This window comes from Adiantum capillus-veneris, chromosome 15 (assembly GCF_014529385.1).
Source record: "Adiantum capillus-veneris isolate H3 chromosome 15, ASM1452938v2, whole genome shotgun sequence".
Lineage (NCBI taxonomy): Eukaryota > Viridiplantae > Streptophyta > Polypodiopsida > Polypodiales > Pteridaceae > Adiantum > Adiantum capillus-veneris.
Genome location: NC_140945.1, coordinates 69,293,963 through 69,308,794, shown reverse-complemented (window position 1 = coordinate 69,308,794; position 14,832 = coordinate 69,293,963). Strand labels below are relative to the sequence as shown.

Genomic DNA, 14,832 nt, shown 5'->3' with positions numbered 1-14,832 from the left:
TTTAATATGGGGAAGTGCCAGGGGAGAAAAAGCTAGAATATTGGTTAAGCCGACAGACCGGCCACAATAGGGATCCAAAGGAGGGAAAATAGGGATCCAAAAGGGGGGCCATCTGCAAAAGAGCAAGGTGCAACAATGGGCTTTAAAGACCCTAAGGGTCAGCCAATTAAGACTTCCAAAATGCTAAGGTCCCAAAAATCAAAGGTTGTGTCCAATGGTTAAGCTTAGGAAAATTGGATGCTTTGTGTGTGTGTACAAAAAATCTTCATGCTTCCTACATAGGAGGGGGCGAGCCTTGCAAGTAGGGGATGAGAGAGAAACTCACACACACACACACACACACACACACACACTCACAAGCCTCCTTTACACAAAGGGAATGAGGGACACATGTCAGCTCCCTAGCCCGGATGCCCACAAGGTGTACTCAAATCCTATTGGATGGCCATGGAGGTGGACCAATGAGAATTAGGCTAGAGTAAATCTAGTTTAATTAATTTGAAAACACTTAATAAAAGAACCAATAAGAATTAATCTCTCTAGAAGACTATTGGACAGTCTCCCAAGGGGTCAAATCAGCATTCACCAGCCCAATGGCTTGCCTGATTCCTATTGACCAGGAGACAAAGGGATCCAACGAGAGTTTAGTTGCATTAAATAATTACCTAAAGCTCTCACGAAAGGGGAAAGGGGGACACATGTCATAAGGCTATCACTTATGCTCCTGAAATCCTATTAGCTAAGCCTGGAGAGGTCCAATACGGTGTCAGCAAGAGGAAATAGCACGAGGGGTCGACCAAGAGAGAGAGGGGGCTGATTTTCTCAAGGCATTATCTCACACACTCACAAGCTCATGTGTGAAGCAAGAAGACTCTCTCTCTCTCTCCTTCTCACACACTCACACACAAGCTCATGTGTGAAGCAAGAAGACTCTCTCTCTCTCTCTCCTTCTCACACACTCACACACAAGCTCATGTGTGAAGCAAGAAGACTCTCTCTCTCTCTCTCTCTCTCTCTCTCTCTCTCTCTCTCTCTCTCTCTCTCTCTCTCTCTCTCTCTCTCTCCTTCTCAAGATTTAATGGAAAGCTTATCACCTACTCCAAGCTTGTGAGAAGGGAGGCCTACACCAACAACTCTTGGCTTTGTCATGCAAATCGAACCAAGAGCCAAGCTTCAACGCATGCTCATCTGCTCTACCATGCTAATTACTAAGATATGCTATGCTAATATGAGTGATTATGTGAGGAGATGTACATCTTTCTCGTAAGACTACTCCTTCTTCCTCTCAATCTACTCTCATACCCCGCTAGCTCTCACCATCTTCGAAGGTGTGTGAGGTCTTGGGTCAGAGACCGTCAGGGAATTGATGTTGCGTTTACCTTATGGACATTCTCAATTCTCACAGCGCATGGTTACTATTTCACTTTACTCGTTTATATTTGTTGTGTTTTAATGATAAGCTAAAAAAATAGATTGTTTTGTAAGTATATGTTTATACTTACAGAAAGTATTATTGTTTTTTTTTTTGCAGAGTCCGACAGATACACCGCTTAGACGCGATGAGATGTCTGATTAGATGATGTCAGTCTAACGTAGCTAGATAGCACTAGTTTTCTTTTGTCATAGCATGTATAATGGGATGACGTGTGTACGTATTTTTGTAACTATTAAAAACCAATGTATTTTCTCAATAATGACAATTGTGTTGTAACTATTACGTTTGCAAAGCTTAACAACAATCAAGTGATTATGCTTATGATGTGTATCATTTGTCATTGATTTACTTTCGTCCAATTACTTTTGTCAATTTTGTATCTTAATTATTCTACAAACTATACTATGCACGATGGAGTTAATGGTTATATTGTCTTGTGGGTGACTACTTTTGGTCTATACCTTGCACTTTCTTTCAAAGGTGAATCTGTGCTTATCTTCGATTCATTTATGTATACTTTATCATAGAAACATTCCATATGGTTGATGGGTGGCACGACATTCAATGCTCTGCCACCCAATTTTTTTAATTCTCGGGTGTCGCTATAAGCGTCTCTATACAAGTTCTGCAACGTTGCTACCAACGTCGCTAAAGAAGGACTGCTATAGGAGTCGTTATATAGCGACGCTTATAAAGACGCCTATAGTGATGTTCCCGTAGCGATGCTTTTAGCGACGTCGGGGAGTAAAAAAACCCAATGTATTTCTGTCGCTAAAAGCGCTAAAAGCGTCACAAGTGCACATAACCTCTTGTAGTAAGGTTTCGTTGCAGGCTTTGCAACCTTCTCCCCTATTGGGGTCTTTGCCTTTTGAGTGATATAATTTGCTACAATGTACGTGGGTCTGGGTGCTCCTTGAAAATGTTGACTTGGGCTTCTTAGATTGATTTTGTGGTTTCTACTTGCTAGGTTGTCTTCTTTATAACTATCATGCCTAAACGAGTGGCTTGCATATAAACAATTCAACCCAATGTCTAGGAGAAGAAAGGGTTTGTTGGTCAATGGAGGGAAACAATAGTAGCTAAGGCTGGTCCGAGGGACATACAGTCCACAATGGGTGATAAAGTTTTCATTAACGTTTGGGATGATAGTGATGACGTTAATGAGTACACGAGAACAAAGGCAATGAGGGCAAGGAGAGACTAGAAAGAAGATGAGTAGCAAAGCATAGTGAGGATCGTGAAGTCGACCAACAGGATGAGTGTAGAGATTGGTCCAGTAGATGCAAAAGCAGGAGCTTAAATTCGTGTAGTCATCTCCATTCGCCTTGCCATATATAGGTGAGCTTCTACCTCCATGTGGAAAAAATATCAAATTTACTAGCTAGGTTCATTGCCATTGCTTATGGAGGGCTTCTGTAGCAAGAAAGGAGATCAAGAAAGAATTTGTAGCATGCCCGTCGCCTCCACCAATGTAACATGTCATTTAGAAAAGAGAGTGACCCAAGATGAGTGTACATGTCTTCTATCATCTTGACATCTCTTTATATTCACTAAGAGTTGGTAACATAAGATGTTCACACTGGTCCTCCTGGATAGACATACCTTATTTACAGTATTTGTCAACATCAATCGAAGCTATGAGAAAGTGGATTAAGATTTCTTTTGTGTCGGAAGTGCCCAAAGTCAAAGTCATCATTAAACTTTTTCATTATTCCTTCAAGATGTCATTTATCGAGGCAAATCAAGAAAAAGCTTTCAAATTTTCAAGGGGTTATAAACATTATTTCAAGAAGAGTAGTTAGATCATGGATAGAATCCATTCGAGTAGTGCACATGGGTATTTATAAGTGACCTAATGTGCTCCCATGTTGCTTATTGGGTATGAAATTGTTGTTATGCACCACATGTATGTGAAACCCTTGAATGCTCATACATAGAGTGACGAGATAAGTATCCCTCACAATTCAAACAATGGTAATTATTGCAACAATTATCATGAGCTTTGGATCGCTTTTGTGTGAAGAAACTTTTTGTTTCATGGATATATTGCTCTATTTGGCACCAACAAGGTAGTTTCAAGATTTAAAGTGCAAATGCAAGTCAATGAATCGAGAGAAAGCTTCCTTTGTCAAATTGAACGATGTGAGGAGTACATACAAATTAACAAAGTGGAACATGCACTTGGACCAAACATGAAGTAGTCAATGCAAATGCCTAATGAAGGTCAACTAAAGTAATCACTATGCCCAAAGAACGTAGCTAAGTTGATTGAGCTTTCGTGATACGATTTAGGGTTCGATGATTACGGGTTGTGCTCGATGGGTGTTACCAGCTTCTCCAAGGGGAAGCCGTTCCCATGGAATCCCTTCTGGGTGATAGGGTGTAATGTGTATAACATTGTCTTATTGTAATTACACAGATATGTATAAGGTCTCCCTACTACCTTCCCCACGTTGATGGGTTTTTCTAAAAACTAATCACTATTACAACTAATAAAAGTTGACAAGGGCTAAGCATAATTCAGAAGAGAGGGCTAACAAAAAGTTCCCTTACAAAGACATGCCTCAGGTGATCGAGCAGGGTTTCAATTTCCCCTCTACTATTGTTTTGATTGCATATTGTCCAAGGCTTGTAAAGGAACTTAGAAATGCTCTACTTTACCAACATTAGGTCTATGTTTACAAAGGATAGGTTGCGCCTAACCTATTCCCAAGTGCTGCCAATATAGCCACTAAGCTATTTAAAAAAAGAGCTCCCAGTAGAATAGGAAATTCTCCGATGGAGCTGCTAGTTCCATGTAAACTTATATTAGCTAGAGTAGAAAGTAATGGAATGATGGAGAAACATCAAGAATCTATCACTTTAGAAATTCCACATTTTCTATTTGATCGCTTATGTGGAGTCTAGGTAAAATTCTGAGTTTTGAAGAATAACATTACAATGTAAGATGACATTAAGGATAACGTTGCCATATAAGATGGCTCGGACCAAGGTTTGGGCTTTCAAGGATTACATTTCAATGTTGGCTTAACATTGGCAACTGTATGATGACTTATGGCTATCGACAACGACGACGGAGGTGATGAGATGAATGAATCTCCATGTAGATGGTGTGACAAGAGTCTTGTGCAAGGCAAGTGGAGTAACTGTAAGCGTTTAACCTTAATATGAGGTGGGCGTTCACACACTTTCAAGAGATATCAAGAGACTTGGGAGCTTCATGATCTCCCTCCCCACCAGGGCCTACCTTACAACGTGACCAGGGTCAGGTTAGCATTAACCTGGCCCCCAGTTCCATGTTTAAACCTAAGGGCGGGGTGCCGGCGGGAAACCGACACGTGGCGGTGGCAACCGGTTTGTCGTCTTCGATGATCATCTTCCCCACACCCATCTTTTTCTGCGATTCTGCGCGGGGGAGGAAGGACTTTACTGCTGGGTTGCTGCGCTCCATTTTCATCTCTCTACTCTCTCTCCTCTCTCTGCGTTAATCGAAGACCTATCGATCTTGTTGCCCTACCCACTTCCTTCTCTCTTCACTCCCCGAGTCCCCCCTCCGTGACTGTCGTGACTCGCGCTGTCTCCTCTCTCTGCAACGTCGGGTTGCGCCCCCCCCCCCTCTCTCTCTCTCTCTCTCTCTCTCTCTGTAAAACCAGGGTTTTGCATAAAATAATCTTCACCATTCTGTACAGATATCTCCTCTCTCTGCATATTGCCTCTTTTGTTTGGGCGTTTTGAAGCGCTGTTCCCCAGGAAGGACGGGCACCGCGAGGAACCCCATCTACCCCCACCTCCCATCCCCACCACCATCTCCACGTTCTGCTTCTTGCCTCTCTCGCTCCCGCCCTCCCAGCAGCAGTTTCTGTTCTCTCTGCGCAGGAAACCCTAAAATGAACCCTAATGTCACACGAAGTCCCATGTAAAAGCGACCAGGTGGCTTTTTTGACCTTCACGATTGCCATTATTTAGCCAGATTTGGCAGATATAGACAGATTTGCTGAAGAGAAGGCCGCCATTTTGCAGGGTCGCAGAGGCTGGAGCTGCAATGGCGCAGAAGCACCCTCAACAGGAGGAAACCCTAAACTAGCGCTCTCTTTTTGTGCGGTGCTTGCAGCCTACCTTTACTCTTTGACAATCAGGGTAAGTTCCTCTTTGCCGCCTTATGAAGGCTTCACGGGGCTTGCTCAAATAAGAAAGTCAAGCTATCTCCCCGCATCGTTTCTTCTTACGACGGAGCTTCCGTGTTCTCGTTCCCCTCCCCCGCAGAGCCCAAGCTTTTCATTCCCCTCCATTTCCGTCGTTTGCCCTGCACGCCATGTCTTCTGCTGCTCAAGGTCTTACCTTTGCCCTCATTTCTTCAAATATCTTTGTGTTACTGTTGAACTCCAACACGTGAGATGTATAGCTCAACCAGCGGGGATGCTCCTGCAGCAGCGTCAGCGGCAGCATTGAGTAGCAGGGATTCTACGTTTTCCATGCCCCCGGACCATTCTACTGCAGTATGGGAGAGACAAGCGTTAGGCAGGGACAAATTTGACAGGGATAGGTATATCTCAACGAAAAGGGACTGGTCTACCGAGAGCAGATCGTCTTCTTACAGATCCTCTGGCGTGCTTGCTAGCGGGAGCTTAACAGCGTCCTTCAACAAGAGAAGGGCTGTAGGTGTGTCTCTCACTCTCTCACTCACTCCGCGTCCCCCCCTCTCTCATCCCCTACCCTCCCTCTCTCTCTATATGTAGTTTGAATTCTTTCTCTTCTTGGTTGGTTCCCTGTTTCTACCGCCCCTGTTTCTTTGCACAGTTTCTCTTGCAGTTATTTAAGTGGGATATTTTAAACTGCTCACGTATTTAATCTCTTACTATTTGAGAGTGGGCGTTCATGGAAGAAGCCCTTTCATCTTATGCTGCGTTCCTCTGGCTATTCGATTTTGCAGGCAGGCACGAAGCAGTTGAAAATGGCAGGTACAGAAGTGCAGTTGGCCGTTCCGATTCTTCCTCTTCTCTTCGGTCGCCTACACAGATTGGCAAAGCTGAGAGAGATGTATGTAGCCCAGGTTATGGTAGCAGCCCTAATATGGAAAGACCAAGCAAATCTTTAGATGGGCACCATTACAGGGATGTCCGTCTTTCCCCAGGAAGCGCGAGACCCCTATCAAGCCCCCGCCTTGATTCCCGACCACATCACAATGATTCAGAAGTGGGTGCCTGGGACCGCGAAAGGTCAAGGTTCAGCAGCCCTCCGTATGGGTGGGATTCCTCTAATCGAGGAAGAGATTACAGAGAGAGGACTTGGAGTAGACCAGATTACAGAAGACCGTGTCCTCTTCCAAAGTTAGACTCTTCAAAAGAGTGGAGTCAGAGTGACAGAGAGCTCTTGGAGGGAAGGATTGACAGATATAGCAGTGTCTCTGGCAGGGAAATTGGTTTTACTGATGTTGCTAGTGCCAATAACAGAGAAAGTACCAGGAATGACTGGAGAGCTAGAGAAAAGACTGTACAAAGTGGGTTCCCTACGCACTCTCCAGCTAATAATCTCTATAACAGGGACTCCAAAAGTTTATCCCTTGTTTCAGATGCAATAGGAGCAGCTTCACCGCCACAGCATTCCCCCCTACAGAGCTCTTTTTCACATGATTCAGATCTGGATGTAGGACCGGCCTCTAAGAAACGGCCTCGCCTGACCTGGGGCCAAGGCCTTGCCAAATATGAGAAGGAGAAAACTGGGGAAGAGGTTTCAGCTGCCAAAAAATCAGAAGAGGGTAGTAATTATGTCGGGGGCCTTCATTCAGATGGATCTGTTGCCTCTGCCTTACCGGAGTTTACATTACAGACTAGCAACGCAGTTTCTTGTTCAGAAGATGGTCATCATCATCAAGAAGCAATGAGAAATTCAGGTTAGCTTTTTTTCCCATTTGCTGGTGCTATGTCTTAGGGTATCTCTCATGCTATCTTTGGAATGTTGTCATGGCTTCAGTGGGTCTGTCATTTTGTCAACAGATGTATGTCTAGATGGGAGCTCTTATCTGGAATGCTGGCCATTTTCTCGTGAATCACTTGCGAATTCCAGCATTAAGACATCCAACTTTTCTACTCTGACAGAGTTGCATCTGGATGATCTAGCAAATGCAAATAATTTTGAAGCTGCAGCGTCTTGGAATTCAGAGCCAGGAGGGCTGGTTCTACAGTATATGCAGGCATTTATAAGCAGGTACCAGCAAGAACTGCCCAATTTGTCCAAGGATATCCTAACACAACATGTGGAGAAAGTTGAATTTGAAATCGATCGGCTTGAGAAAGAGCTAGTGAAGCTGGATAATGAGCCTAATGAGCATCTTTCACTTCCTGATATGAATGCAGTGACTGCTGATGTGCACTCAAATTTGATTCCTGAGGCCGTTCCAGTCTCAGAGCCTCCTGCTGCTATTTGCAAGGAACCACCCACTTGTGTAGACTCCACTGTTGGGACAAAGGGTTCACTAGTAGGGGTCAGTGGCAAGGAAGTAGCTGGTCTTGAGGGTGGTGCCGGGCAAGAACAGGATTCACTGCGTAAACCTGATGCTGCTGCTCAGCATATGCATCATACAGTTGATCAGAGCAGCAGTGGCAGTGACATGCCCCCTACTCAACATGACTCCCCTAGTTCCGAGCTGCAGAAGAACAAGAGAAAAGCTGACTTCTTGTCTGTTGAGATCAAAACTGAAGAGGATTGGAGAGACACAGTTGCCTCTTTATTGTCATCAAATCAAGACATTGCCAGAGACTCTGCGCTTGCCTTAGCACACCTAAGTGCTCCTGAAGTAGGCTCAGAGGGACATGATGAGGGATTTTCTTGGAATCTACAGGACTCTGTTTGGTGGAGGCGTAATGCGGAGAGGCATGAGAAGAATCGAAAGTCCTTGGAGTCAAAAATTGCGGAAGAGAGAAGGTTTAGGAGGTTTACTGAAGGAGTTCTAGCCATTAGATACAGAGCTAAGAGGGAAGCATGGAAGCAAGAGCAAGTAAGTAATATTACTAGTAAGGATAACCAGGTTGAGACTTGGGAATCAGAGCAGAAAGGAAGCGCCACTCCAAGCTGGCAATCCCCGCTTAGAGTCTGTCCTTTTGCAGGCAAGTTTTTTCTCTCACTTGTTTTTGCACAGTTTATGTGCAGGCTCTCTTTTGTCTGATTAGATGGACTTAATTCACAGGTCCTTGTGCTGCTGATGCCTACAATGAGGAGGTTCAAGTAGCAAAAAAGCTTTTAGTAGACTCTGCATTCGACCCAGCCAGGGAGTATGTGAAGATGCCTCCGATGATAATGGGACAAAAAGAGAGAGTGCTTCACATGTTTGTCATGAAGAATGGGCTGGTCGAGGACCCGTTTGCTGCAGAGCAGGAGCGCAAAGCAATGAACCCTTGGTCGCCTGAGGAAAAGCGGATTTTTCTGGAAAAGTACTCACTTTTGGGAAAGAATTTGAGAAAGATTGCCTCTTATCTCGAGCACAAAACTGTTGGGGATTGTGTACAATTCTTTTATCAAAATCAGAAGACAGAAGAGTTTGAAAAAATACACCGAAGGCATCAACTGAAGAAGCGAAGAGAAGCTAGGTCCAGTGCATTATATCTTGCAACCACACCTGTGAACAGTAGCCACTGTGAAGCAAATGCTGCTTATGTGGAGGGTTTAAGTTTGGTTGCTGCTGCAGCGGCTGCCATGTCGGTGCCTAGATCAGTCAGGAGTCTAGGTATGTGATACTTTCTTACTTCTCTCTGTTCGTTTGTGAACTATTTCTATTGGGAGTATAGCCACGTGTAACTTCTGTCAATTTTTTGTTGGGAGGACTTTCTACATGAAGATGTGCCGCTTGTTTTGATTTGTTTCGTTTGTTTCACTCAGCCATGAAGTCTGGTCCATCAGGAAGTACTAGCTCTAGAGCATGTCGTGACTCAAACATGGTCAGGCAAGCTTTTACCCCTTCTACATTGACAGCGAAGAATAGCAATTTGGAGCAGAGGGGGTCCAAAAATCCTCAAGGCCCATCCCACAGAGCTTTTAAAAGGCCACCTGAAGAGGTTTTACAGTGGAAGTCACAATGGAATGACAGTGAAAGGGAATTGTTCATGAATGCTGTGGCTTTATATGGTAAGGAGTTTGATCGCATATCTGCATACATTGGCTCTAAGAGTGTGGGACAGTGTAAGGCTTACTTCAGTAAGGCTCGCAAGCGTCTGGGCCTGGATCAGTTGGTAGAACGCCAGAGAGAGTTTTCTTTGAATACAAGGCAGCAGGATGACAAGTTGGTGAGTACAAAGCAGGAATGTCAATCAGAAGACAGTCAAATGAGAGAGGATGTGCCAGAGCAGCAGCTTAAGGTAGAAAGATCTCCAATCTGTGCTAATTCATGTCTGCCATCGGAGGTGCATGGCGATTTTTCGCATGAAAATCAAAAATTTGAACTGGTTTCTGGCTTCAGCTCTCCAAAGTCTTCTCAGGCACCTGAGGATATTGGCAGTGCTATGCTTTGTCAGACTTCTGACCAACCAGTTGTTGACACTTCGGTGAGTCAAGGGGCATGCTTAACTTGCTTCAACACCAATGCAAGTGTTGAAAGCTCTTGCAATTCAGCAAAGCTCAGAACTGCTCCCCTAGATGCTGTTCAAGGTTGTGCCAATGAAAACCCTGTCTGTGGAGTAATTTCCCAGATTAAGGTAGAGCACAGAAGTTTGAAGTCGGAGACATTCTTGGCATCAAGCAGTGCTATTGGTGTTTCTCAGTCAATTTCAGCACATGGCACTCCTTCCCCAACGCCTGTCCCGGCTTTGATGTCTCATGTGGGGCAGTCTCCACACGTGAAAGACAAGTCAGTCAAGACAACAGAGGTCAAAGCTAGAAGAGAGCCTACATCTTGGACTCAAGAGGAGAAAGAAAAGTTTGTCGACATACTGAAAGTTCATGGTAAGAATTGGGACCTTCTATGCAAGAGTTTACCAGCCAAGTCACTCATTCAAATAAAAACTTATTTTCAAAATTCAAAGGCAAAGCTGGGTTTGGGGTCTGAATCAGCTGTTAGTGCTTCTGGAAGAGCTAGCTCATCATGGAAAAGGAAGGTGGATGATTCAGATTCCAGTAATAATACAGGGCCTGGAACTTTACCCCCGAAAGCACATGCACATTCAGATGAGGGAAATTTGAAGGTTAGTCCAAGCGCGCTTGCTCCGCCAGGAGGTGGACCAGGAAGCAATGTGCTTTCTCCTGAAGCCCTTGCTTATGCGAATATTTTTGGGAGGAAATTGCTAGAGGACTCTTTGAATGCGCAAAAGGTTTTTCATGCCATGGGTCTTGCTCCAAATGTGTCAACTCCAGGAATCCTTCCCATGCTTTCTTCTGCTGTTTTCCCCTCACCCAGCTTAGTATCTGCCCAGCAGTCGTATTTGCAGACAGTTTCTTCTGCCTCCATGAAGATACAGCAGGGCTCAAGTCACCAACAGCCAGAGCAATCTCTGCCATCTATGATGGTAGTTGAACCAAGTTCCTCTGCAGGAGTACATCAGGCACACCAATTACAGTCTCAACAACAGGTTGCTGTTACTTGTCAAGATCTTCCCTTACCAGGAGTGCCGCCTGGTTGCAACAAGCAAGCTTTACAATTGGATCCAATGAGCCTACTTCAGCAGGGTCCACCTCCCAGTCAGCAGTTGCAACAAGTGGCCGAAGCTGTTTTACAGCAGTTGCTACCTCAGGCTGTCCAACGACACCAGCAGCAGCTTCAGCTGGCTGGCCAACAAATTCCGCATCATTTTCAACAGGTGCTGAGTCATCATCAAGTGCAGCCTAATTGGCCAGCTCAATCGCAAGTAGCTTCCGGTGCTGTTCCACCAACTTCCATGGTACCAAGTCAACAGATGCAGCCGCAGACAGGGTTGATGCAGTCTCACCTTCATCATGCGCATGGAAAGCTGCATGCTCTTCTACAACAACATCAACAGCTACCTCAACTTAACCAGCTTCAGCTCCTACAGTTGCAACGGCAGCAGCAGCAACAGCAACAGCAACAACAACAACAGCAGCTGCTGCTACATTTGCAGCAAGCTCAGGCTCTTCAACCTCACCAGATTCAGAATCAGGCTCTTCTTGTGCAACAAAACCACAATTTCTCGAGTGAACAGCAGCAACCAGCTCTGTTCAGAGGATTTGCCCAAATCTCAAATGCTGTTGGAGAGGGATTTAAGCAGAATGATGTTGATTTTCAAATACTAACCAAGTCTCAACAGGGTGCCTTTGGTAATGCACACCAGCTGCTTGTACCCAATCAAGTCCATGAGGCACCGCAAGCAGTTTCAGAAGCTCAATTTCCTGCATGTGATGTAAAGTTATTTGGTCAGTCACTTCTTTCTCAGCCAGTATCTGGAAATCAACATCCGACTGCTGCAAAGTTTCCCTCTTCCCCAAATCCAGCAGGAGCTTCTTTTGCAGCAGTACCTCCCAGCATTATCGCAGGTACTAGGTCGGGCAACTCAGCTTCAAACATACTCCGAGATTGTGTTATTCAAGGGCAGGGATGGCAACAAAGCACAATGGCAAGTGCTCATAGTAATGGTAGTTTGAGGTGCAATTCAGTAGATAATGAAGTGGGAAGTCTGAATGCCCAGGAGCATGTATCCTGCTCTGTGGAGAGGCTTAATGTGGATGGAGCAGATAATGGCGATGGCAGAGCAGGTGATGGTAAGGCTATCTCAGCAATGTCCCGGCTGTCTGACGGTAATCTTCCATCTTGTACAACTGTGAGCTTGGATAAGGGGGTGATTTCAAGTGCGCCAAGCTTTTCTTGCGCGTTGTCTAGTGTCTCTTTTAGTCCGAGCGACATCCAAAAGTCTGGACAGGCAGTTAACCTTGATCATGTCATAACACCAAGCATGAACAGGAAGCCGGAGTCAGGCTCAGTCTCTGGTGGTGCAGGAGGAGATGTGACTGCTTCACAAGGTTTACCTCGCGTTTTAGATGCTTTGGTTGCATTAGCAGAGTGGCGGCTGCAAAATTCAAGTGGATGCAGTGGAAAGCTAACGGACGAGTTTCTCAGTCAGTCGTGGGAAGCCCTTCAGAAAAATCCTGGCTCTCTTATAGAGGCAGGGAGGGCTGGGGGTTCTCTCTCTCAGTTCTATTCAGAGGGCCCACAAATGTTGCAGCATTTGAGGGAACGTCTCCTTTCATCCCATTCTGGCTTTGTACACCCAAATTCAGGTGCTGGAGGTGCTGGGGGACCTGGCATGGAGAGTGCAGGGCATTCAAGTAATGGGCAGAAACTGCCTTCTCAGGTATCGAATGCTTGCATAAATGAAGGTGGCCTTGCTTGCTCAGATGAGCGTGTGTTGGTGGAAACTGACGGTAGTGGAGGTACGACTGGCTAAGGAAATTGAGGCTTATGTTCTCTATATCAAATCAGTGACCTGAAGATTGGGTTGAAATACAAGAAGCCCTCGTCCAGCTCGGAGGATGTTGTGGAGTCCTGCTGCTGAGCCATCTCTTCGATGGCATTTGCCTTTTGAAGAGTGCAAATGTACAGGTAAGTTGATCTTTCTTATTGAAGAGCTGCAATTCTCATCGTTGTTTCAGGTTGTGCCTTACCAGATTGACCTGGACCTTGTGCTTTAGGTTTGCTCAATTTTCAAGACTGGAAGCTCATTTGAGCATTTGTACAATATCGCAAAGCAAGCATTTGGACCCACATTTTTCCCGAGCTGGGCTCTTCTACAGCAACTTGCTTACTTGCTGTGCCGAGTGGTGTCATCCCGCTTGAACTGCTTGTATGATTTGTTTCCTTGATAAGACAAGGATTGCGGTAGAAGTTCAGAAGGTTACCTGTAAATAAGGTTCGCTGCCTTTTGTAGTGTGCAGTAGAATGTAGGCAGTCAAAGAAGCTATGTTGAAATTTACCATGAATTTCTCAATGATAGGAGTGGTGTCCACATTCTTTCCGTTTTTCATGCTATCATAATCTCGTCTCTCTCTCTCTCTCTCTCTTATTTGAAATTTGTGTATCTTATTATCAAGCAAGCGCCAATGTCCAAGGTTGCAGTGACCAAGGAATAGCCCTTCGGTGGCTTCGTTGTGGTGGTACAGTATCTGCTCTTTTCCTCGTTCATTGCAAGTCGTGTTCAGGGTGCAGCTTACTGGCTATTCAGTGAGGAGGAAGCTTGTAGAGTTTTCAAAGCTGTTTGTGATCTATGCTCCTATTCAGACAGGTACATGATTGTGCTTTAGAAGCCGTTTTTATTGGAGACCTTAAATACCCTGCCCCCCCCCCCCCCCCCCCCCCCCCCCCCCCCTCATGTGTGCGTTGGTCGTCGCGCGTGTCAGCTTATTTTATCTGTAAGAGGTTTATTTTCAGCACTTTCGTCCATGTTCCAGAGGACACACGTATCTCCATTCTGTCTCGTAGACCAATAGACTTATTTGAAGCTGTCTTACTTGTGCTCTCTCTCTCTCTCTCACTCTCTCTCACACACACACACACACACACACACCCCCACTCTTTTTTTGGTAAATCCATTATGAATTAATTAATTAGTGGGAAAAAGCGAGGAAAACCCACCAAGAAGAAGACGCCATGTAGTGATCAATCTCTCTCTCTCTCTCTCTCACACACACACACACACACACGTGCACACGCCTTTTTAGTAATCAATCCACCAAGAAGAAGATGCCATAGTAGTGATCAATCTCTCTCTCACACACACACACAACTGATCTTTGAGACGCTCATATAGCTGAGCAGGAGGAAATTCTAGACCCCCTCATTGCCTGTGGTACTAATGCCACTGATGTGCCATTGCATACCCAGGGTACCATTGGTTTGCAGGTATTGGTTTGTAGTCATTCAAGTTTGTGGTGGACCAGAAAGGGTTTGCTGGCCCTTCTGTGCAAGCCTTTAGTTCGAAAGGAGTTCCGCATGAGAGTTGTGGGCACTAGTCTTGATCAGCTAGTGCTGTGTGGGAAGGCTGTGAACAAGGCCTTTAAACTCCATCTGTCACTTATTTATAGGTAAAAGAAACATCTACTGAAGGGTGATATCAGATCTTTATTTTGTTCTTTTTCCCAAAACAATTGGACGGTCCACATCGTTCAAAGATTGTGGACTGCTGCCTGATCCCATTTTCCAAAAGTGGTGTCACCTAGTGCCGAGGGTGACCGAGCTCTTCAATCAAAGGCCTTATAAGAAAGTCCCCTTATTTCTACATGAAAATTGATAGTTCATACAACAAATTTCCTACACTTCCGAGCAGTGTTAGAAAAGAACCGGGGTCTAAGTGTATGGAATCTTAAAATCCTGGTTAGATTTTGAGCTTGCCTTGAAGAAAATCGGGAAATTTTCACAAGTTTTAATGTAGTTACCGACAAAAGATTCAAATTATGACTTGAAAACC

General features: G+C 44.9%; 1 protein-coding gene across 3 annotated transcripts; it reads left to right on the top strand.

The window, feature by feature from the left end:
- The first annotated feature begins 4,864 nt into the window (after positions 1–4,864).
- Positions 4,865–13,383, top strand: LOC147440842 (uncharacterized). Of its 3 annotated transcripts, XM_086482659.1 has the most exons (10): positions 4,865–5,365; positions 5,456–5,572; positions 5,699–5,766; positions 5,838–6,094; positions 6,366–7,325; positions 7,429–8,538; positions 8,619–9,155; positions 9,308–12,802; positions 12,880–12,971; positions 13,061–13,383. In XM_086482659.1, exons 1-10 carry the CDS (start codon positions 5,333–5,335, stop codon positions 13,229–13,231), a joined length of 6,840 nt encoding a protein of 2,279 aa, XP_086338785.1. In that variant the 5' UTR covers positions 4,865–5,332; the 3' UTR covers positions 13,232–13,383. The 3 variants fall into 3 exon arrangements, 1 of the variants encoding a protein (XP_086338785.1); XR_015184289.1 differs by having other exon boundaries at positions 4,868–5,572; positions 5,864–6,094; positions 9,308–12,971; positions 13,061–13,253; XR_015184290.1 differs by lacking the exons at positions 4,865–5,365; positions 5,456–5,572 and having other exon boundaries at positions 5,611–5,766; positions 5,864–6,094; positions 9,308–12,971; positions 13,061–13,253.
- The last annotated feature ends 1,449 nt before the right edge of the window (positions 13,384–14,832 follow it).

Bases quoted from the DNA above. Each gene is read 5' to 3' on its own strand.
- LOC147440842 (XM_086482659.1), top strand. From the start codon at position 5,333: ATGTCACACGAAGTCCCATGTAAAAGCGACCAG. The intron at 9,156-9,307 runs GTATGTGATACT...TGTTTCACTCAG, and splicing joins TAGATCAGTCAGGAGTCTAG to CCATGAAGTCTGGTCCATCA. The intron at 12,972-13,060 runs GTAAGTTGATCT...CTTGTGCTTTAG, and splicing joins TGAAGAGTGCAAATGTACAG to GTTTGCTCAATTTTCAAGAC.